We start from the raw sequence: 24,597 nt of genomic DNA, 5'->3' as shown, positions 1-24,597 counted from the left end.
TGTACTGAACCCAATATTTGATGCATGGAGCAGATTTGCTTTACTAAAATTCCAGATATAATAAATGATCACAATGTGCACTTATGCATTCAAGGTGCATGATTTTAGATTCAAAGTCTCATATTTCCTCCTATACATGAAGCTTGTGTGTTGGACAGGTGTCAGGTGTGTGAGCTGTCTCAGTGTCTACACACATGATGCGGATGGTGGAGGTGTCCGCTCTGTGTCCGTCCCTCCAGAGAAGCGGACGGATGGGAGCGCGGATCCGGGCTGTGATTGGACGGAGGAAGCGCGTCTCCCAGCAGGAGATCTGCTCTCTGCTCTCTGTTCTTGCCATTACTGCTGCTCCGTTTCACAAACCCAGGAATACCGAGTCCGTCTCCTCCTCCCCGGACTAACCCTCCTCTGGAGTTAACCTGAACACCACCCCAGATTCTTTTTGCACAATGGATGCTACTATTTATCAGATCATTTTTGGGGAGTTTGGAGACCCAAACTGTAGTTTGATAGACGCTTTCCAAGACACTTTTTTGGGAAACGCATCATTGTCATTGCTGAGCATTGACGGTAAGATAGAATCGAATCTTTATCGATTTGCACAATAAGAGACCAGGACAGTAAGCTTCAACCTTTTTCCCACATTTTATTCACATTCTTAGGTTCATATTGCAATGCCACAACCGATGAGATCGGGACCTGCTGGCCACGGAGCGGCACCGGGAGGATCGTGGAGAGACCCTGCCCGGAGTACATCAACGGGGTGAAGTACAACACAACCAGTGAGTAACGACAAAAGTTTATTTTTCATGTATTTGGCATTTGCTTCGGCAGCATTATAGTAAATTAGTAAATTCAAGGCTTCTGCTACACAATCAAAACCAAAACTCATCCTGCAACCTCATCATGTCTCAGCCATAGTGTTAGTGGTGCACAGTGAGCATGTGTGCTGCTCATGCAAAAATGAAATAAACAACAAAAGACAACAACATATTGCTGACTAACATATTGTCTAAACTCTGATGATGTAACGTTATGCTTGAGTCTTGCATTGCAGCTATGGAGGAGGTTTATTAAATTTTACCACATCAGCTGTGGTTCAAGTATCACATTAGTCTGACCTAGGGGCTTCACTACTAAACCAGATAACTTCAGGCTCAAGATTTGATTTTGCAATGTCACTGTCTGATCACGCTCTGTCGCCACGGTAACTTATGCTTCCCGGCTAGCCTGGTACTAAGCAGGTTATGTTCAATCTGGATGAAATGTAAAGCACTGCCTAATGACTAATTAAGGAGAATGCCTTCACTGTTCCTGCAGGATCCCCTTCACGTGTCGTTAGGGGGTCTCTCCATATACAGTACATTTAGACACCAGCAAAATCCACTTGATTTCCCAGAGGATATTCTTTGAGCTTCTTCCAGCTTTGTTCAAGGTGGATTTGTTGCAGCGCACACACGTCGCCACATGAATAGAGCCAACTGTCAAAGTGTGTTGATTAACAGCGTTGTGACCCTGAGTAAGCCTGAAGCCAGCTAACGCAAATAGGTAGTAGTTGTAGTACAGCCCCCAAGACTGTTAGTTTGACCAAGATATGATCATGTAATCACATTAAGCTTAGTCAAGCTGGGGGAGATATCCAGGGCCGATATCAGCTGGACTAGTTGGGCTCCAAATGAACATGTGAAGGCTTAAATTGCTCACACTGCTCACAACCGGTCCATATAAGACTGAACACGTCTGGCTGACACGATGTTAGCCAAACTACTACTACTACTCATGGTGATAGACGATCAGTGTGTATTGGAGGACATGAACCAATCCTTTTCATTTTCCTTGTGTTTCTGTTCTGTATCAGTCTTTTGTGGACCATATTAGAACTGTTCATGACACTGATTAGTCACTTGACCTGGAAAACCAGACAATGGAACTTCAATAGTCAGTGGCCCTGAGAGAAAAAGGAGAAATTCAAAGTAGTCCAGTACATTTTAAAGATATCAGCCTGGCAGCACCTTTTTGCAATTTCACTAACCACTTAACCAAAAACATACAAATATGAAGTGTTGTTTATTTAACATCTAAGCTGCTGGCTCCACAAGCTGAGCAATTCCAAAGTGAAACTGACTTATTATGTAACTGCAGTATTAATCATGAGACTGATTACACAGATGACTGACGCAAAGACGGAAAATGCAGCTTTTTACACAAAATAACTTCTAGAAGCATTAAACGTCACAGATGTATGACGCTCAGAGGAAGGATTTGGTTTCAACAGGCACAGTGACATTACCCACTGAACCGTGCCACACACACACACACACACACACACACAAACGCACACACACACACACACACACACACACACACAAACACACACACGCAGGCACCTCTGACCACATCAATTCACCCTTCCCTCTCCTGATGTTCAGGATTAGATGGACACATCTTTAGTTTTCTGTTGTCCATTTTGTGTTGGCACGCTTGCCAATCAATAGAATATTTTTTGGGACAGATTGAAGATGGTGAGATCACAGTAATTGAATATTGACCCTCCAGAGTATTGATCTCCACTTGTTTGTTCATTGCATGTGGCAGGGGCTGCAGTGATGTGCTAATTACTATTTTGTAATATCTTTTTTAATTATTACTGCTGTTGACACCTGCTGAATGACCCAATTTGAGAAATGACTAGGTAGTGAATGAGCATCATCATCAAACAAAAACGTCTGAAAGATAAATGATGTGGCATTGCTGAACAGGTTGGTGGTTAAAACATAACAGATGGCAGTTGTTTTGTACCTTTTCTGGAGTTTCTAGTAATTGTTGTGTGTAAATAAGTCTTCTAGACACCAAACTGTTCAGTTTTCATTCCCCCACGATCAACAACATGTAGTATTGTCTATTACTGTTATCGTGGATCGCACCATACATTATTGTTCATTTGCTCTGTGTATGTCTGAAATAAGATCAATCTATACATTTAATTAAGTCAATGAGGCCGTGATTGGATATGATTAGAATCCATTACATATATTGATTACTGTCTTGTGTTTTCACACAGGGTACACATTTTGGATGATTGGGAACAGTTGAGGGAACAATTCCTCCACTTTTCAGTCATATTGTGAAGTATAGAAGGATTCCAACTGTAGAAGAACTCAGAATCTTATGTCACAGTGGAGATCTTGCCACAGCTAATCTTTCAGTGATCGATTGTTATGGTAAAATCAGAGTAGACACATGAATTTTAATTGGTGTTTGAATCATGAGCCTTCTTAAAGCCATTCATGTGAAAGAGCATTGAAGTACAAATAACCTCAGTGACCATTGATTTTGGTGGCTGAAAAACGCTGATGCTGATAGATGCACACACACACACACACACACACACACACACACACACACACACACACACACACACACACACACACTCAAGGAAGAGGTACAATGAACTCTAATGACACACTTAATGTCTGTGTGTGATCCTCTGAGGGGAACCAGCCCCTGCTTTCTGCATCAGAAAATAAATTGGTGCTTGATTAATGATTAGATCCAACTGTCACTGCTGTCCAGCCAGCAGCCACCTCTGGACAATAGTGACACTCCAACAAAATGCTTAACCACGTCCCCCCCACAATGTGGCCACTTTAATATAAGAAACAGGATTATTGAAGCACTTTTAATGACACGTTCCTAAAACATCACAACTCAGTTCCTCATCCAAAATCCCTTTCGTACATATGTATATTTGGTTTTGGTACCGTGTTGACAGCGAGTACAGGTTTGGAGTTTAAATAGAAAATATCTGCAATTCAAGTCACACAATCACAATATTGCAAGTAGATATTAAGTCCACAAGCATTAAAGCACATTATCAAAATGTCAATCAAACTGTCTACTTCTGTAGTGATAGTTACTGAGGATTGCCTGTCTCAATAAACAGATGAATGAGGTCATTTCGGTGGATTTGGAGTGAGACAAGTAAATATTTATGCTCATTCTGAAAGCTTGAGATGTGGCCTACAAAGTTTAATTTGCTCCATTTTCCAGTTGTTTTGGTAATTGGCTTTTGCATCAAAGTGTCTGTTTATCTCCGTGACATTAAAACCCTTTTTTTGTTGTTGCCCTGAATGTGTTTACACTGTCTCAGCAGCACATCTTCACGTTTTTTTCCCCTGCTGTTCGCGCCGCACCTGGCATCCTTAATGAAGGCAGATATTACTTGTTGAATATTGAATAAAATATACGGAATGGCATTGCTGTGTCATTATACATTCTGTACAGCGGAGTCTCCCCATATACACCACCGATGCAGCAATGCTGAATTCCACGACAGCCAATTTAAATTCTCCTAAGAGCAACAAGTATCAGATTTACTCTTATTTACTTACTGCAAGCAAAGCAATTTGTATCACATATTCTGCTCATATTCAATCAAGTAGCCCTTACGAAACTCAATTTGTTTTATGAATTATGCAAGGAAATTATATTACTGATAATTAATTCAGTTAACACAGGTTGCACAACAATGTCACCTGGGTCATGAGACAACTGAAGTGATTATGTTGATTGTGCACTCATCAGCATCCAATTTCCAAAGCACAAAACGCCTCAGACTTGAGTAGGAACAGACCCTAACATGATTAGTTACACAGTGCAGTTACACCATAAATCTCTATTTACCCACATCACACAGTTAAATGCTCTACACACACTGCAATCACTTTATATAAATATATCCAGTAAATGATAAACTATTTATTATTTTTCCAAACAAGCATTTTAGCACAACATAGCATATATTTGCCTTTGCATTTAAAGCCAAAAACTGGATTTATTTTCAGTCCCTTTGGCCACATATAGTATCTGACCTATAGGACTAACAATAGAATCTCCTCCATGTGGCAGAGCTGAACATTAAATGCTGTGGGCCTGAATATTTGAAATCCACGGCTCAGGACAAGAATGCGTTTGCCTAAAAATAAAGACTCATCGTTTGTACCTTTAGCTGTTGGACACTTCAATACAATAGCCCATATTTTGTTGACATTGTTTGGATTGTGCAGTACCAGAAACAGAGCAGCTGGCCACAAGAAATCCAAAGTTTCTCACAGCTCCAGGCCTGCTTAGGTGGAAGGGGCTATAAATTCCCTTTCCATTCATTCGGTGTATATAAATATTAATGTACGTGCAGATGTATCTTAAGAGGTTTATGCATTTTTAACTCTTTCCATGTCCCTTTTCAGTTTCAGTTCGTCTACTTTTGCACAACACTGCAATTGAGGTGTAGATGTTTGATATGGTTGTGGATCCTTTGTTGTCTCTGCTTGTCACTTTCCTTGCAACTGTCATCTGCTTTCTGTCAACCCTCAGGCTGACAAGATGTTCACTGAAGTAGTGGTGAATGTTATCAACACCTGGGTGTCAGTTTGGCATATTCAGGACACATCTCGATGACCCGTGTGATTTTCATAGCATGGTGGAACCCACCCTCACTGAATCAGATTATTTCTCCTGTAATCTCCCCTCCTGCCTCCTTTGTTTATTGCCATTGAGGAGACATTCTGTAGTACATAACGTGCCTTTCCACTCACCGCAGTGCAATGTCACAGTCACTGTTTGTACAATGGAACCTTATTGATTCTCTTATCAGGATTAATAAAGTCTGACTCATAACAGCAGACTGTAGTTTCAGGTTTGTGGAGAGAAGAGGTACATGTTGTACCTGTACATGTTGTATTTCTACTGCAGATGAGTTTTAAGGACTTTATTAGCTATGTTTACTACACACCAATGGTCCGCAATTAATTCAACCAAGCACTAGACATGTCCTGGTCTGACATTTGTGTGTTTGGGTGAAAACAAATGCATTTTAGAGCTTTCTGATGTAAAGCTGCAAAAAATAGGAGGAGAGAAGGGAAATGTATGGCAATGGTGATCATAGCTGGTCAACATTGGTCAAATCTGGCCCTTAGTCTCAAATAGGGGTCCACAACAGCTTTTTAAGGTGGCAAATAGACACTCAAACACAAAATACTCCATAACTCAGATTTTTCCAAAGATGAAGTGGCCAGCTAAACTAATAAGATATGAGTGAGCTTGAGAGAAAGACCTCACACTTTTGGAGAGGAAGCCTCCCTCCTCGCTTAGAGAGCACCGGAGCCCTGTTGATGTTGTGCATTTATGCGCCTTCGTCGCATTTGGGCAAGGACAACCACTCTGAGCACTGAGTGGATTTAGACCTTAACATCTCCACTTATTTCAGCAACTCTGCCATTGTGAAATCCCACATACAGGTTCTAGACCAGAGGTTAGACCTGAACAACCCTAGCTCGTACAACCTGAACTGTATTTTTCTGATTGCACCACATCCCTCTGTTAAGCACCTCTCCAGTCGTGCTTGAACCCCTGCAAAACCTTCGATCTACTTTTCCACGCTGAGGCTAAGAGGTTAGTCAGTCAGCAAATTCAGGTCAGCATGTGTTGCAAACATTTCACCAACCATTGCACACCAACGTCCCCCAGGGAGGAGGGGGGAGGGGGAGGGAAAGGGGGTGTCCAATCAGCAGCAGCCTCCTCCTGGCTACTCTGCACTGACTCACCATCCACAGTGTTGGACCAGATATGTCTTTCAAATTCCAGCTTCATACAACAGCACATCCAGATGATTATAGTAATACTGTACACAGAGGAGCTGTTGGGCTTTTATTTCTAAATACTGCTTTGTGAAATTTGCATATCCATGCATAGCCTTGCACATGTCTTCTGCCATGCTAATTATTTTCCTTCAGTAAAATAATGTTGTGGAAAATTCCTACCTTACAAGTTGCACAAATTGCAACATTGTGTTCCTTGAAAACGCTCTACTCATTAAATTTCATATTTCAAAGTGTAAAGTTGCCTTGACGTTCTCTCACCGCTTCTTTCCCATCTCATTTCAATCAGTGATGCACAAATACACAATTTGTACATTAGAAAATAGCATTAGATGATTAGCTATTAGATAAGTGAAAATCTATGGTTGCAGTGAAGTACAAAATAATTGATTGATCTTAGCCTGGAAAATACTGATCAAACTGACAAGTGTCCATCGTTCATGTTGGTTCCCCTTCATGGCCATAAACTTAAGAGCCTTCTCTTTCCCTCAATTCCCTTATTAGAAATGTTGCATTTGGACTTCCTTGGACTGTTTCACTGGTCAACACTCCAGCAACAAAACGCAGCAGGAGAGGATCAGTGTGTCCTGCTGAACTGGAGGCTAGAGAAACACACTTAAACGATACAGCACATATACTGGCTGAAATATTAACTCGGGCTGTATATTATAATACAACATCAGCTCAATACGGGAGAGACTCATTGCACTCACACCGAGCCCACCCCACAGCCCAGACAAGCCAAAAGTCTCGTCCTCTTCTCTCCCTCTCTCCCTCTCTTGCTGGCTTGCTCTGGAACAAACAGTTTCAGATGTTTTTTTTTCACACTATTAAATAACTGAGTAATATTGACCAAATAGAAAGGGAACACGTCCATTTCATCATGTTTGATTCGCCTAAGAGCATCCGCAAATCCTCGTAAGTCAACACAGAGGCTCCACGGGGGCATAAGCAAATGATCATCACCATCTAAATCTATGTCACGTATGCGCATCCCACAATCCCATTAGTTCAATTATGAAATCCACTGAACCACCTCAAGTCTAATGAAAGTGCCAATCATAGTCTGGTGTCTCTCTTGTGTTCCCTCTGTGCAACTCCAATGCCATATTATGAAACATAAAATATCTTCAAAATGCCCTGTGGGGACTGAGGCAGGGGAATGAATGGGAAGGTGTTAAGTAACATCCAGTCGTCTGCCCATCTCCTACTTCAAGGTGTCAAATTTGGCCAAATAATTGAAAAAGCCATTCTCTGTAATTGCCTGAGATTTTCGCCCCCTCCTCTGTTATCTCTCGGGTAATAGCCTCTACAATGTGGCAGGGCGGATTTGGACCAAGTTGCTGAAGTTCCAGAAAATGAAAAACATTATCACAGCACAATGCGACAGTTCAAATGAGTGTTTCCGCTTAACTGATCAATAAAAGAAGACTTCTGAAGGCCAGGGACAAACCTTTTTACACGCAGTTCCAGGAGAGATTACCTATCTAAGCTATACTCACACTTACTATCCTGTTAGTGTATTTTAGGAACCAGAATATTTATATGACATTTGAGAAATAAATCTATTTTCACCTCTAATTGAAGTGGAATCAACATTTTAGAGTGCATGTAAGCTGATTGGGCTGAACTCATTTGCCTGAATGATGCAAATCTTGACTGAAGTGTTTTGAGTGACTGATGAAATGTGTGACTGTGTTTACGAAAATTACACTTGATAAACAAACCTTTAACCACAGCAGAGAGCTTAACTTAGGTTTAGCTCTGGTCTAATGTGATAAAGGAGCTGTCAGTCAGCTGATACCCGGGTCCAATGTTGTGTTTGCACTGATTTCTTTGGTGGTTTGATGACCATTTTGTAAATATTTTGGTTCACAGATTGTACATTGACCCTCTGCTTTTAACTGGTGGGAGGAGTGGAGAAAAACGGTTGGAGGAGATGCATGTATGAGTGTTACAGCATATGAATTTGTTTTCTAATATACTATTTGAAGCAATTGCACACCTACCTACATAACTATCACCTCACCACTCAACAGGGGCCTGTAATGTGCATTTGAGTCTATCTGAGCATTTTTTTCAACCACTAATCTGGCCTGTAATGACACCATGTTATTAACATATTTTATGCTTGGAAAACTTCATGACGTATTTGGCTCCATTTGCTGAGACTCTCATGTGGCCTATAATAACCCAGTTTCCCGCGGTGTGCACAGTGGATTTGGTTGTATGTATGCGGGGGTGGAAAAAAATATACAATTAAGAAAAGGAGAACCGCTGCGGTTTCCACGTATTTGGGGTTCATTTGAAAATGCACCGTTACTTGTGGATAGAGGTTTTCATAGGTCAACTCAGTTCTTCTGGACAGAACCCAGGCATGAGATCCAAGCCGAGTTGTGTCCAAATTGTATTCAGTTTACCCAGTTTCACCCAGTTGAATTTGGTGTGGTCGCGTCCTCATGCTGCTGTCAGTGCCGATTCGGTCCAAAAAATTAAAGACTTTTACTTGCGGAGTTAAGTAATTGTTATTCATGTATTCAAAAGAGTGCAAAGGGAGAGAATAAGAGTTGATTATTTTAGTATTTCCTCTTCCTGATGGAACCTCTAAGCTTGTGGTTATATAAGGCAGAGGAGTTCTATCCAAAAGCGATGAGGCTTCCTGTGAGCTGCTGGCAGACAAAGCGTCTCCTTGTCCTCCTTTAAAAATCCTATTAATTTCTGTGTTTTAGCCTTTAGCCAGAAATGACACATTATGGTCTGCATTGTTTATGAACATTTTATACCAACAAATCCTGCATGCTCCTCATGCCGGAATGTTTAACCCTGATGCAGAAGAAAGACATCAGAGGGATCCAGTGTTCCTGACTGTAAATCTGGTATGTTAAGCTTTGAAGCTTTCAGAGCAGCACCATTTGTCTCCTTGATTGGGTTAGTCAGTGGAGTGACCTGAGTTCAGGTGGCTGTGTGGTGCATAAATGTTCACCAGCAATGAGTCAGTGGAGGAAATGACTGCTCTTCAGGAGTCTGAAGTCATTTTGCAGTTTTTCTTCATTTGTCTTCAATTTGCCCTCTAGAAAGCCGCACTGGGATAAAAGCACGAAATCCTGTGGATAACACATTTTGTTTCCTGCAAAAACTCTCTATAATCTAGAGCCCTGATTGTCATGTTATTACTGACTGTCCTTCACTTTACCCCTGTAAACAAAATAGATTCTGATTTACTTTTTCTTGAATCCTGCATGTGCTGCATGTCTTCTGCCACATATGGAACTTCCGGACTTATTTATAACTAGAAGGGGGATTGTACTGTAGGACAGTATTTCCAATTTTATCAGCGAAAGTTCAGTGTCTGCACTCATCCACAAACCTAGATTTAGATAGCAAACCCCTCAGGCTGCTCCCTTAATAGAATCCACTTGTCAAAGTCAAAGGGAGAAGGAGGGAATAGGACATAACAGCTGTACTGCAGTTTGCTGCCCTGACACTGTATTTGATTCCTAAAATTCTTAACATTTATACTGATATCACACAATTCAAAAGACACCATTTATTCCATAGGCAGTTGAAGTCAGAGGTTGGAAGTAGTTTGAAGGAAATAAACTAATATAGAGTCATCGAGCATTGAATAAAACCACAGTGCAGCAAAGCTGTTATGTGGTAGAAAGAGTTGGGATTATGTGCAGCGTTCATGGCTTTCAGTCACTGCTTCGGTGACTTTTCTGCTAATTGAGTATGCTAGACATTGTGGTGAACGTCAATGTAAGATGCTTTGTCTTGCTTGAAAAGGGATCAGCATGTCTGACATTATAACGAGTGGGATGTGACAAGGACAGGGCAAGATTTCTATCTGTGAAGTGTTTTTTTCACCATGTTTTTTTAGTCAGACTTGAGTTGATCAAGGGCTTTGGAGAAAATTGAATGTAATGAAGTGATGTTGGCAGGTTAGCACTTTCAGCAAGAACTCTCTGAGACACTTGATGTTTTGACACATAGGTTTTCTAGACCATAAATATCTTATTGTGGAGAATGACTGCTTTGATTCTACATTTGACCCGCTCTCTCTGGATGGAGGATGGGACTGCACAGACGGAGTGTAGCCTTCTGTGATTTTATACAAAACAAACATGTCACAAGTGTCCTCTGTTCAGTTTCTGGTAAATTGGAGTCATTTCAGGGCATTCGGTCCTCACAGGCAACATGTGAGCCAAAATCAAACAACAAAAAAAAAGGGTTTGTAAAGGCCACTTTTGCCCTCAGACGAGGTTTGTGTGTATAGGGGGGTTGATAGGACAACACACACAGAGAACAACCAACTTGGACCAAGATGCTTAAAGGGAAACATGTTCTTCATGAATTTATGCATATGTTTTGAAACCTTTTCAGTGTTTTAATGTGTAACAGGCACCACAATAATACACACAAGTGCAAATAGGTCAAAAGTCTGCTATGTTCTGTCTGATCACCTGCTGACCAAACACTGGCTCTATTTACTGGCCTTTGCCTTGAGGGTCTAACCAGGTGTGTTACCCATTGATGAGAGGATGTTACAGAAATAAAGCCTGAACATTCAGGTTAGATCTGGACTTGAGTTTGCCTTACATAAAGGTTTGCAACCTTGACAATGTTCACATCACATTTTCCCTTGATGTTTTCACACTCTCACATTCCATAGGTGCATACGACACGCAGCCACTCAATTCTATGGCACACAGTATTTTTCTGTCTGTCCTATACATTTTAACCACAATCCAATCAATTCAGGGTCAGGAATGTGTGTACATACATGAAAGAGCTCTACAGCATTGGAAAGGCTGTTTAAAGTAATGAATGACTCATCTGGCTTTTCACGTTATTCCCTGTTGAATTTGCTCCTGCTTGACTCTGGCTCAATACTCACCTGCCCTGTGCCTTGTGTGTATTTAAGTTGACAGCTTAGCTGCACTCCCCGCTGACTCTAAATGAAATGTCAAACTACACTGAGCTGAGAGATTTCCATGGTGTTATGGTAAAGCCTCAGCTTGCTCTGTGCCTCCCAGGTCATGAAATGAAATTTTAAATGGCTGGAAGGCTTGAAGGTCAGCGTCGCTGGTTCAGGCTGGCTCACTTGAGCTCTACTTTTTCCCTTAAATCTTCCCCACAACTTGAAACTCAACCAAAAGCCTCTAGCTTAACTCAAAGACCCACTTCACAAAAAAATGATATCCAGCTTTGTGCTTTGAGGTACTTGGGTCAGTCAGGTAACATTTCTCTGAAGAAGTTCATTTATGTACTGCAAAAATGCTCAACAAAATCTTTACTGTGACGCATCCCAAATAAATTCCTTATAATTGACAAACTCTTTGTGTTGAATGCATCACTAAATTTTGTATGCAAAATGTTTTCTGTCACTCAATACCTTTACATGCATAAACCTTCAATTATACCCCAAATAAGGCAATTGATAGATTTGGTCAAACGCCATTTATACACCAGGTAATATGATCACAACCAGAACAAGATTGTGTTATTTTAAATCCATTTCTTCTGGCACATAAATGTGTTATTTTGAGTAAGACTCCTCTGCATGCATTTCCTGTAGGACTCTCCTCATACTGGAGTTATGCAACACATCACATTGAATCACAGAATCCTGTTCATGCATCATTTCACTCACATTTTGGGTTTGGGAATGCAACATGTGACAGCATCGCCCCAGTTCTATACTATATTTAATGTTCAGGTGCCAATTCCATTTTGATAATACATGCTGTTGTATTTTCAAAGGTGATGTAAACTGGGAATGACCCTTGATATCATACATAACTATAACAACTGTAACTTCATTATCTCTGATGCTTAGACTGTTGCTGCTGGATCAGGATGCCTGCCTTGCTTCTATTTACATATTGTATGTTGTCTCTCCTGATGTATTCACATATTCTCTCTCTCTCTCTCTCTCTCTGTGTCTCTCTGTCTCTCTGTCTCTCTATCTCTCTGTCTCTCTTCATCTCTGGATCAGGACTCGTGTTGTTTATCTTTTGTTTTGTTATTTCATTTCTTCTTGGTAATTCATCTTCTCCCAGATACGACTCTGATAGCTCACCTGGCCGTTGGAGAAGGGGGAACTTCTCTCTGTATTATCTCTTCCCAGTGTTCTTCCTTTTTTTCTTTATGCATTATTGTTTTTTGTGAGTTTTTCCTTGAGAGTTCTGAGCAGTGTCTGGAATCGTCTGTGTTGTGGGCCTGTGAAGCCCTTTGAGACATTGTATGTGACATTGGGCTTTAGAAACAAACTGGACTTGACTTAACTCGATTTTATTTATTTATTTTGTTGATTTGAATAGGGACAGGTATGTAACATAAACCAATGCCACACACCACAGCATACATAGCCTGAGCTATAAGCAATGCCAGTCCCTAGAGGGGATATACAGTATATATAGCATATGACATCATATATGCTTTGTTTTGCTTTCCCCGTCTGTTCTATTTGCATACATATAGAAATGCATGTGACATTTGTCACCCATCCACATTCACTTTTGTTTAACCTACTTTAAATTCAAGTAGAAAACCATTGCATCATGGCATAGACATGCTAAATTATTGAAGGCATCATTGCAGTTCTGTATTTGTCCCTCATGATTTGTTTTACTTTTCCTGGATGCATTTCTTTAAATTCAGTATGCAAGTTAAAGAATATTTCTTTCCTTGAGATCATATTGTTTGCTTGTATGTATTTGTGTGCTGGGAGAGAGAGAGAGATAAAGATGTAAAAGTTGGCAGAGCAGGCGGAGGAGGAGTTTGGCAAAGATGGGAGATTGAAAATACAGCATTATTAATACCTTCAAGTGAAAACCTTTGTCATTAAGTGATTTTCTTTCACTTCTTGCTGTAATAAGTCGTTGACGTGTGAAGAAGGATAGTTTTGTCATGCGTGACACACAGATGCTTTGTCAGAAATGTACCTTCCCTGCACCAGTGCTTTTTATTAGTCCTGCCTCAGTGGAACGGCTCACGGGAAGACACATCGCAAGCTGTTTCCTATCCTCTCTCTTTCTGCATCATCACCGCCTGTTTCACAAACACAGTGTGATATTTGCCTGCACATGCTGAGCACTTTATCTGGAAAACACCTTGTGGCATTGTGTGATATTGGCTCGGCCTAACTTGAAAGTGCAATTATTCAGTTTCCACAGCTCTGTTTTCAGATGCAGTGTGCAATGGCTCAGTGCGAGACTATTGCTAATCATTACGCAAATAAAATGAGTTTAAAATAAGATACAAATGAATGTATCTTGGCAGTGACGTAGATTGACAGATGCTACCAGATCTGTGCCTGCAGGATGTCTGAAGCTTTGTCACTTCAGGTGTTAAATATGACTGATTATTGGATTTTACAGGTACTCTTTGATTTTGCTTTTGTGCACTTGGTTGTCATGATTAATCTACTTTATGTAGATACATACTACCAGGAATTAATCAATGTCTTGCCTTTTTTTTTAAATTATATATACAGACACTTGTTGTATATAAGTGTGTTTGTACTGGCTGTGTTTTTTAAAAAATTGTACAAACAACATACAAACACATTAACATAAACAACATTAACCCCTCGCCCCTCACACACCTACACACCCCGGACTGCATATTGATTTATGCAGCCCAGGAACTCCAGCCTCTTCTAATTGGAGTAAAAGAGCTTTTACAGCTTTATTTGTATCTGTCCAGAGTTGTGTAACGCTCAGTTGAGCCTCATTGATCCTCGCAGATGACAGGTCCAGATACGGAATATAATGAACCCTGGTTCTGCTGTCAGAAGCTGTTATTCTTCTTTCGTAAAGCCCTCTGTATTGATACAAACACACAAATAAATGCACCTTTAATCCTGCAATTATGTTGCTTTAGGCCATATTCAGATTTTTATTTTGGATGCTTTTATTTGTTGGCCAGAATTCTCAAGAGCTTTTTTTTTCAAACTGATTCACTGCAGACAAGCACAGTGTGTGTTGTATAATGCAATGCCAATTGACTGGTTGACTCCAGGGACGCGTGTTCGACTTATTCAAGTGCTTAAACGACTTTGAGTGGACATGCTGCTCTATGCCAAGCTGCTGCGATTTGGGATTTTCCCTCAGGAACAGCTCAAAGTCAAAGCCTGTCTGTTATCATATTCAGTAAAATTAAAGCATGACCACATCCAAAAGGATATTTTCCCCATCCTGGCTGCGACAAGCTCTGCTCTGTTCTATGCTCGACTTCAATTCAAAGGATTTATCTATCATGGGCTAATTTCATAACAAGATCACAAAAACACACACACACACACGCACACACATACATTTTGACATAGAGGAACTTGATGAAGGTGAGTTTCACTGAATCAGCGCAATAATTTTAACAGATTTTTCAAAGCTGTTCCCTGTAGCAACTGAGTGAGTTTACATAGCAAACATGAATTTTCAAACAGAAAAATCTAAATGTTTCAATCGAGTGGTGAGATGTGTTACCATAATGGAACAGAGGAAACTAACTTAGAAACATTAAGCGCTGCTCTCTGCCTCCCTCCCAATACTTTGAAGAGATAAATGCATCACTGAATGCAAAGTGTGCAAAAACTAAATGAAAAAGACATTAGAAGTCGATTACTGGAAGGTTTTTTTTTTTTAAAGATATGCAATTAAAGAGCGTAAGAGGCTTTGCATATCTCCACTGAATAAAAATGTGTACAGCTGGATTTGGTTTTCCGGGTAAATGCCTGAGGAATGGCAGTGCTACTCTTTGAACGGGACTGCAGAGGAATTACAAGGATGTTTCCACTAACCTTCTTGGCAAACACTCTTTAACCTTGCAACAAAAATAAACTAATACACCATTATTGACTTAGCTAAATGGGATGCTGCTGTTGAATGCAGACGTCTAAGTTAAAATATGAACACACATTTATAACTCTTTTGTAACAGGGTTGAACTAATGTATTTAGATGTTTATATATGTATATATAAACCACATTGTCTAAAGTGACATCTCTTTGCTTGCAGGGAGTGCGTACAGAGAATGTATGGATAATGGGACGTGGGCATTGAAGAGCAATTACTCCAATTGTGAACCCATCTTGGAGGAGAAGGTTAGTGTGGTGATGCAGGAGCAAACCCTTTCTCTGCTTCAACCTGTACGCAATCTGTTCCGTGTTAATCGCTCATCACGCTTTCTCATTACGCTAATGGCATGCAGAGGAAGATAAAGCACCCTGGTGTGATGTTTTGATTGCATAATGCGTGTTGGACGGTGTTTCCTCTGTGAAAATACTAAAATGTGACTCCAGCTGGTCTGCTCTGTGTTCCTATTGAGAAGCTTCAGGACAAAGACGGTGGCTCACATATTGTGGGAGATAAGATTTGACCTGATTACCTCACATGGTGTCTCCTGATTGTGTTTATTTCTGGCTCCTGCTCCACTTCCTCAGATATCTTTAAGCCTAGACATCTGAAAGGTGTCAATGACATCTTCTTGCTCTTTGTTACATTGATAGATGGATAGAATGTAAGGATGGATGAGTGGATGGATGATAGAGATTCTGATTGTCACAGCCCTTTAAAATCTAAGTGATTCATGCAAAAATATATCTTGTAATGAACATAATTGACATCAGTATCGGACTCCAAAATCCAGTTTCCAGGTTTGACTGACAGACATTACATTATTATGAGCTTCCTTCCATTTATTCACTTCTTTTTCTTATTCTATCATCCAGCAGCAGTGTTTAACATGTAATTAACATGCTCTTTCCCTACAGAGAAAATATCCAATGCATTATAAAACCGCCCTGATTATCAACTACCTCGGCCACTGCATCTCCGTGGGAGCTCTGATCGTGGCCTTCTTTCTCTTCTTATGCTTAAGGCAAGTACAGAAACAGTGGCCATCTAAATGGATCCTGCATGCATGAGACAATGACAGAAATCCATGTGATATTCCCGGGCTGCTCATCATTAACTCGCTTATGTCAAATGCATAGATCCCTCCAGATCGCTTCATCAGGAGCACTCAAACTAAGAAAAGCTCAATATGCGTCGTGTCCTTTTGAAGCCGTTGTTCTTCTCTCCGTGTCCCTCAGTTTACAGACACAAACAAGCAGACCAACAAATCTCCCGGGAGAAAAAGGCAGATATTAAAGAGCCTCAACTGTGCTGTACACTGGGGTTTGAATGATGTGACTTTCTGAACGCCAATATTTATATTTCAAGATTAAAGCACAGGGCCTGCACAGTCAATATTTTGGGACAAGAATAAATATCTGAATTTGTGTTTTCCCAAGAGTTTTATCCTCTGCTGGAAGAGAAAAAGACTCTGGGAGAATTTTGAACGTCAGGTGAACCTGTTCCTCCACCAAGCTCTTTATTTTTAATCTTAATGTCACATTAGTCACTATTTTTCAACATTCGGTTCAGTAAACTTCTGATGGAGATATAGGAAATAACTGTTGAGTGCCAGGCCTGATCAGAATGTAACATTTCTTCTTGCGGTTCAGGAGCATTCGATGTCTGCGAAACATCATCCACTGGAACCTGATCACCACCTTCATACTGAGGAACGTCATGTGGTTTCTGCTTCAGCTGATCGACCACAACATTCACGAGAGCAACGAGGTAACAAGGATTCACACACCTTCAGTATCATGATCCTGCTGCCTGCCACGTTGAGTAACTTTGCGTCTGCCGTTTCTTTCCCAGCCTTGGTGTCGATTAATCACAACAATCTACAATTATTTTGTGGTGACCAACTTTTTCTGGATGTTCGTTGAAGGCTGTTATCTTCACACCGCCATTGTCATGACTTATTCAACTGACAAGCTTCGGAAGTGGGTCTTCCTTTTCATCGGTTGGTGTGAGTACATTCTGCACTTTATGTCTCCCAAAATTAAAACATAGCACCCACTTAAAAAATGGCTCTTGAAGCTGAATCAGCATCGAAGCAATTTGACCACTTTAGATGCACCGTAGGCTTTGGATCTCATAAGGGAACACGGAGAGCACTGAAGTGTGAGAAATGTCATTGTTCGTGCATGATTTCCGGTGACAGGGCGAGTTTTAGGCGTGCAGCATTTGGCCTCTCGCCACCAGAACATGAATTATCTATGCTGACCTTGAATTTCACTATTTGGAGGGAAAATATCTTGCAAGTTGGACAAATCCAAAACAAGAGTGTCAGAGGACGACATCACCCCCCAAAAAAATGCAGCTAGACGTGTACTAGACATATTTTATAAGTAATGGGTATTGTGTGTTCTGCTGGAAGTAAAAAACAAACTCTGTTCTTTATCGTATCTAGGCCATTGTAAAGTGACTCAACAGGGCTTTGTGAAGACACAATAAATAGATAAAGAGCAGATGAGCAGATGAGAGATGACTAGAAATGACAGATGGATGACTGACATGACTGCAAGGCTCAGATCAGATTCAAAATTAAAACACCCAGAAGCAGATTTCACTTATATCATCGCTTATATCATCACATCATATCGTGGTTGTGTAATTTGTCACTGTGACCTGATTTGTGCTTTAATTAGTCGTCAGATGTGGGCAGATCTTCAACAAATGCTTTATTTTGTTTATCATTGCCTCAAGTGGATTGTGTTAATGTTAGGTGATGATCGGACACAATTTGATTTGTAATTTGAGCAGGAACAAATAAACACTTCACTTACTCCCTCGCCACTGCACATTATTACATTATTGATAATGTGGTGACTCTGAATATTTGTTCTGAGTTGTTATAACTGGGTCATGGACTGTTTTTGGTTAGGTTGGCTATTTTCTAGTACCACAATAATTTCCAAAGTTGTTGTTTACGGGTGAAATCAATACAGGATAAATTTCCTCAATTAATTTACATAATTTATCCTTTTATTCATCGTTTTTTTCAGTAAACAGCCTTAATGAAGACGGTTAATCATTGTTTATTAGGATATGTTGGAAGTGGGACAATATAAATCTGTCTCCCGCCTGAGGCCTGATGTTACGGTGGCTGGCTCGAGCATGCAGAGCAAAGTCAGTTCAGACCTTCGCCAAGCTCCATTGGAGATATCCGCGGCATGAAAAAGTAATTGCTTGTTAAGTGTTCAGCCCTGTTGCCTTTTGTGTCGTCTCAAAATCACCAACCGTCTCCAAACAACTGCTTACACTCCTGACTGATTTGCATTAAGAGCTTCCTCCTCCAGATGTAATATAATTTATGTAAACTGACCTTAAATATCTCCTATACTCCAGGTATTCCATGCCCTATTATAGTGGCCTGGTCCATTGGAAAGTTGTACTACGAAAATGAACAGTAAGTATTGATCGTGTACTATGCCAGAATCAAATTCTCCCTCAGCTGTAATGATGCTCATTTCTCTTCCATGTTCACAGGTGTTGGTTTGGCAAAGAGCCTGGAAAATATATTGACTACATTTACCAAGGACCTGTCATTCTCGTCCTTCTGGTAAGTAAACATGTTGTCATTGATGGATACTTTGTGTTTACTTGTGTTTCCCTTAGAAACCAGTAACGCACTTTACAAGGGTTTGAATTCAACAGCAGTTTGCAATTGTAAGACCGACATGGAGCCACATTGCATACTAATACATTTGATTACTAATGTGGGTGTATAGTGTGAAGCAGAAAACATGCCCTTGCAATGAAAATGGGGTGGCAAGAGAAGATGGAGGACAAAATTGAGCTTCCTGATGAGTAACGGCATTTTCTGTAAATAAGAAATTCTTCACTGGTGGTTGTGTGCGAGCCATTCCCAGCATATAATGACAGGGTAGAGTTTCTGACTTCTGTGCTCTCGTCTAGTTGACGTGGAAGGTGGCTTTGTCTCCTTTGGCCCCGCATCTTTCTCGGTGCTTAACGAGCAGATTCTAGTGTTTGCCGCCGCAGGTCATGCTCCCTTTAGAGCCATATTCAAAACTAATCATTTCCCTGTGTCTCCTACAGATAAACTTTGTGTTCCTTTTCAACATTGTGAGAATCCTCATGACCAAACTCAGAGCGTCCACCACGTCGGAAACAATACAGTACAGGTGAGTCGTTCACACGGACAATTACGCACCAATCAGTGCTCATATTCGCTAAGACAGACATGAGAATACTTTCCTCTCTGTTGGCTCCTGCTGAAGAAAACGGGGTGGGGATTATGAAGCTGCAGTGTGTCTGATTTAGAACCCAAACTAATGTCAACATCAGTAATTATTCTGTATTCAAAGTCATCGGTGCTTCAATAACCTGATCTCCAAATATAATCTGTCAACATATTCAGAGATCAAAGGTTCCTGAATCAAATCTCTGTATGCTGTGTCTATAATAGCTGAGATCCATCATGGGGGCTTGCTTTTATGGCTTTAGCTATGCCGCACCAGCATCATTACTGCTGCTGTATTAAAAACGATAAATCAGGTTTGTGCCGGGAAAGCAAATACACAAACGTGTCGGCATTATCTGATAATGCTTAAGTGGCAAACATTGTTCCTCATCTCCAACATCCCGTCTTTAATATCGTGTTACACTGTGCATTTCCAATTTTATACTTGCTTGCCCAAAGTCCTAGAAAATCCTGGATTGTGAAGCTGAGAGCTCATGAATGATGAAAACTGTGTTTTGTGCACCGGGTGTTGTGCTGTTTTATTATGTATTTGGCCAATAAATGTGTGAATTCATTTCCTCACCCCTGATTACTGCGTCAGAGCCACTTTTAGCACTTCTAGTCACTTCTTCTGGCATCTACAGTTTATTTATATGGGGTGTGTGCATATGGGGTGTTTGCAACTTCTCCTGAGGCAACTTTCAGTTTCACTCGTCCAAGCATGAACGAGGATTTAAATTGCTTTTCATTTCACATATTACAGATATGCTGACATAAACTATGCAAGTCAGTTTATGTGAGTTTTGTGTATATAGTGGCAGCTTGACCCTTCAAATGAGATTATCATGGTTTATGTAAATTGTGAATTGTAAAGTGGGATATTTGCCAAGTATGAAAACTGGCATTAAAAGTTGTATCTGTACTCCTTTTGAAGTGGAGTCTCTAAACTTAGAAGGGCATTTGGAACACATACCTCCATCAAGAACAAACACGCCTGCGCAAGATGAAAGTCGACCTAATAATACACTGAAATCTACTTTTATAAATTGGATGTAGTGCTGCCTTGGCCATGCGCCACCTTGATGAGTCAGTCTTCCCACCATCAATCAAGCTGCCAGCAGACGGGAGTGAATACACAACCATGTTGGTAATGAGAGGTGATGGAGGTGTTACATTTGGTAAATGTCGTTCCCTCCACCGCTCTGCAGGAAAGCAGTCAAAGCCACGCTGGTCCTGCTGCCCCTGCTGGGAATCACCTACATGCTCTTCTTTGTGAATCCGGGGGAGGACGACATCTCACAAATTGTCTTCATCTATTTCAATTCCTTTTTGCAGTCTTTCCAGGTGAGAACTATGCGTAATGATGTGAGACACAGCCATTGCCTTTAAAAAACACCACAAATGAATTGAGCGCCACTGTATTGCTTTCCTCCAGGATGCATTTTCAGGATATGAGCCTTCTTGCGAGATGATGATTGGAAATAGCATCCTAGCTGTGCTCAAACACACAACATGACTCTCCTACCTTATGTTCAGCGCTCTCAGCTGTCAGGACTATCGGGGCCATGTGGGTGTGATTTCTGCTCTGCGGCTATTTTATTTATATATTAATTTAATCTTTGTATCTTCTAAGCAAAAGTGGGAGGAGATGCGGGAAATGGAGAACAGTTTACGTCTAGAAATATTTCAGGCTTCACTTGGTTTTCCTCCCAAAGCGTCCCTGATATGACCGAGCCATATGAATGATCTGAAAACCTTATTCTTAATTTAAGACAATTAGAAAGTGACATTTACTACAATGTGTCTAATATCATGTGTCTTTATCCTGCAGGGGTTCTTTGTTTCAGTGTTTTACTGCTTTCTAAATGGAGAGGTGAGTCATAAAAATGTCAATATGCTCTTTGGGACATAATATTGATCAAATAAAAGCACTTAATTATGATCGATTATCACCACGTTGACAGTATATTTCCTCAAGATTTCATCAAATTGAGATCAGCTATGAAATATTTAATGTTAAATAAATGATGATTCCTAAATAACCTCAAATGATCTTTATCATCTTCACAACTTCTGATAATGAACTTCCAGCTGTTAGAAATTCATTAATACCTCGACTCATTTGTCAGTAATTAAGAACCCTCTCTGTGATTTCGCTCTAAGCCAAGAAAACTCAGAAATACATGAAAATAAAAGCTTGACTATGACATCATAGCCCCTGTGGATGTGACTATGTCAACACTGTTTCTGTTTTCTGTTTCAGGTTCGCTCTGCAGTGAGGAAGAGGTGGCACCGCTGGCAGGACAATCATGCCCTTCGGGTACGAGTGGCTCGAGCGATGTCCATCCCCACGTCTCCAACCAGGATCAGCTTCCACAGCATCAAACAGACCACAGCTGTGTGACCGGGGACTGTGCACATAATCTCCACTAACAGACTAAATCTTTGTGCCCGGGACAATGAAATGAGTTCTGCATGAGTGTGTCCAGCCTCACAGAAGAACAAGGAGGATCAGTGACAAAAAACGAGCATCTGCAAACACACTGGGCCAATATGTATACAATTCATGTTTAAATGATTTCTATTACATATCAGTCATTCGCAATGTTAATTTCATACTATTTCTGGACAAATTTGATGGTGATATAATCAAACTATTTCCATGATGAGTCATATCATCTCAAGGGATACACTTCTCACTGCATCCCCTCATTTTAGCACTTGAATTGTGCAAGATAATGGTGCAAGAGAATCCTTCAGGACTTAGAGCAGGATGGCTCACATGTGTTTTTTTTTTTTTTCATTGCTACATAAGTGAAAGAGAAATGAGGAATTCTCGTTATCTAGTTTGTTAGACACCGACCAAGATAAACGTTTGGTTTCTAAAAAAAAAGAGATTGTTTTTGCAGTGGCAAGTACCAAAATGCAAATATGCGATTTGAATTAATTGGTGCTCTTTGGGAAACAGCTTCCTCTGACAGCTCAGAGTGAAGCTTTGGAGAGGAAGAGCCTTCACCTGTGAATAATTATCTGAAACTGTATATAAAGCAGGAGAATAAAAGGAGCCACTTCCCCTGGCCGTGAAAAGGCAATTGAAATAATTTGGTGCAGCTGGTACATGTTCAAATGATTCACAACCTGTTTTCTAAATGCAATTGTGATTTTTTTTTCATGCCGTTGTAAATATATTTGACTATTTTCTGCCACGCTAAGTTCCTCTCTAAGGCTCCGTTCCAGCTATTTGTTAGACTTTTTATTTTCCCTTTGTTTGACTCTTGCTCAGTGATCAGAAACACAGTGAGGCAGACAGATGAGCAAACACATAAAAATCCCTCTCACAAAGTTGACATTTCAGTGTATCTATTATTTTATGGAGCTGGCAGATTCAAAGACATAATGTTTGAAGAAGATTAGACTGTGTTGGCTTTGAGAATCATTCTTATTTTGTTATCAGTGTCACAATTAGGTGCAGACAGCTGCCACCACAACTGGAGCAACCATCTGGAATAACAAACTCCAAAATGCTACTGTGCTGTGTGTGGATGAGAAGGATTAATGAAGAAATCCAGAAAAAATAGTAGTTTTACTTTGGGGCTTCATATTATGACGCTTATGTTCCTTTTGACCTACATTCTCTTGAGTAAGATCATAAGAGAACTGTAGACTTTGTAAAGTGCTTTATAGTCTCTATAATGTGATTTCTTGTAAGAATGTTCAACTCTTTTTATGTTTGTTCTGTTTTTATTTATTTATTTATCTGAAATGCTTAAATCTAGATTCCTGTGTATGGGATCTGCTCTGATTTTAAACATTTATAAAACATTGTATTCAATCATGTCAGAGTTTGACGGCTATTGTACAGAACCAGAACAGCAAAGAACTCAAATGTGAATTGTTTCATCCTGTAAAAGGCAAAAGAAATGTTTGAACTTTGTAAAAAAAATGTTTGATGTTACAAGAGTTTTTGCCATTGTGCTGCTTTGCTGTTAAAAATCAAATCTCCGCTATCAAATGTTAATCGTCTGAAATGATGTTTTTGTGTAAATATTTCAAACCTTTCCCGTGATGACAGAGGCTCCTTATGTGAACAGTGCGACTCTATCTGATAGAGCTGTGAGATACTTTCACAGAGCGACATTACACACACAAACAATCCAAACCCACCAAAGAGACAAACTATGTTTACCAATACACAATATTTTTATTGTCCACATATTTCTATTGTTGCAGCTGCATTTTGTACACTCAATCTTTTTGGCATTATTTTATACACCCTTTACATTATGAAATGTATTCAGTACAACTTGATGTCGGATTTAGTATCTATTAATGTACATAAATACTTTTAGCCCCCGTGTTGTTTTTATGGAAAACTGTTTGTCAGATCAACCATGTTGCCTTACAAGAAAATGCATATTTGTGAAAAGGAAGCTATAATGTGTCTGTCAATGCTGTATCATAATGTGACTGATATACATTTGTACATGCACATGCGAAAGAAATATATATATATCTGTTTTTGTTTTGTTGAAGTTAATGGGCAATTACAGACTGGCTGGTAAACAACAGTGATCATGGTTGACACGGTGGATGATGTGTTGTATCTATTCAGTTAAACTGGCTGATCTGACATTAGCGACACATTGCACTAATGGGCTCTGTTTCGCTGATTCATCCGCTATTTATCGCTCCATCACTACATTACATTACATTACGATCATTTGGCAGACGCTTTTATCCAAAGCGACTTACATTACGTTACCTTACCACCCTTCGCAGAGGGGGGAGCAATTGAGGATTCGGTGCCTTGCTCAGGGGCACCTCGGCAGGGGCTCGAACC

General features: G+C 40.2%; 1 protein-coding gene across 1 annotated transcript; it reads left to right on the top strand.

Moving 5' to 3' along the window:
- The first annotated feature begins 247 nt into the window (after positions 1 to 247).
- On the top strand, positions 248 to 24,282 carry crhr2 (corticotropin releasing hormone receptor 2). Its single transcript, XM_076145102.1, has 12 exons — positions 248 to 567; positions 660 to 779; positions 15,674 to 15,759; positions 16,429 to 16,535; positions 17,164 to 17,281; positions 17,366 to 17,519; positions 18,902 to 18,962; positions 19,043 to 19,115; positions 19,613 to 19,698; positions 20,966 to 21,101; positions 21,589 to 21,630; positions 22,021 to 24,282. Exons 1-12 carry the CDS (start codon positions 447 to 449, stop codon positions 22,159 to 22,161), a joined length of 1,245 nt encoding a protein of 414 aa, XP_076001217.1. The 5' UTR covers positions 248 to 446; the 3' UTR covers positions 22,162 to 24,282.
- The last annotated feature ends 315 nt before the right edge of the window (positions 24,283 to 24,597 follow it).

Source organism: Genypterus blacodes, unplaced genomic scaffold, assembly GCF_046128005.1.
Source record: "Genypterus blacodes isolate CSIRO-AG114 ecotype Tasmania unplaced genomic scaffold, CSIRO-AGI_Gbla_v1 ptg000029l_1, whole genome shotgun sequence".
NCBI classification, from domain to species: Eukaryota; Metazoa; Chordata; class Actinopteri; order Ophidiiformes; family Ophidiidae; genus Genypterus; species Genypterus blacodes.
This window is presented reverse-complemented; position numbering and strand designations above follow the sequence as displayed.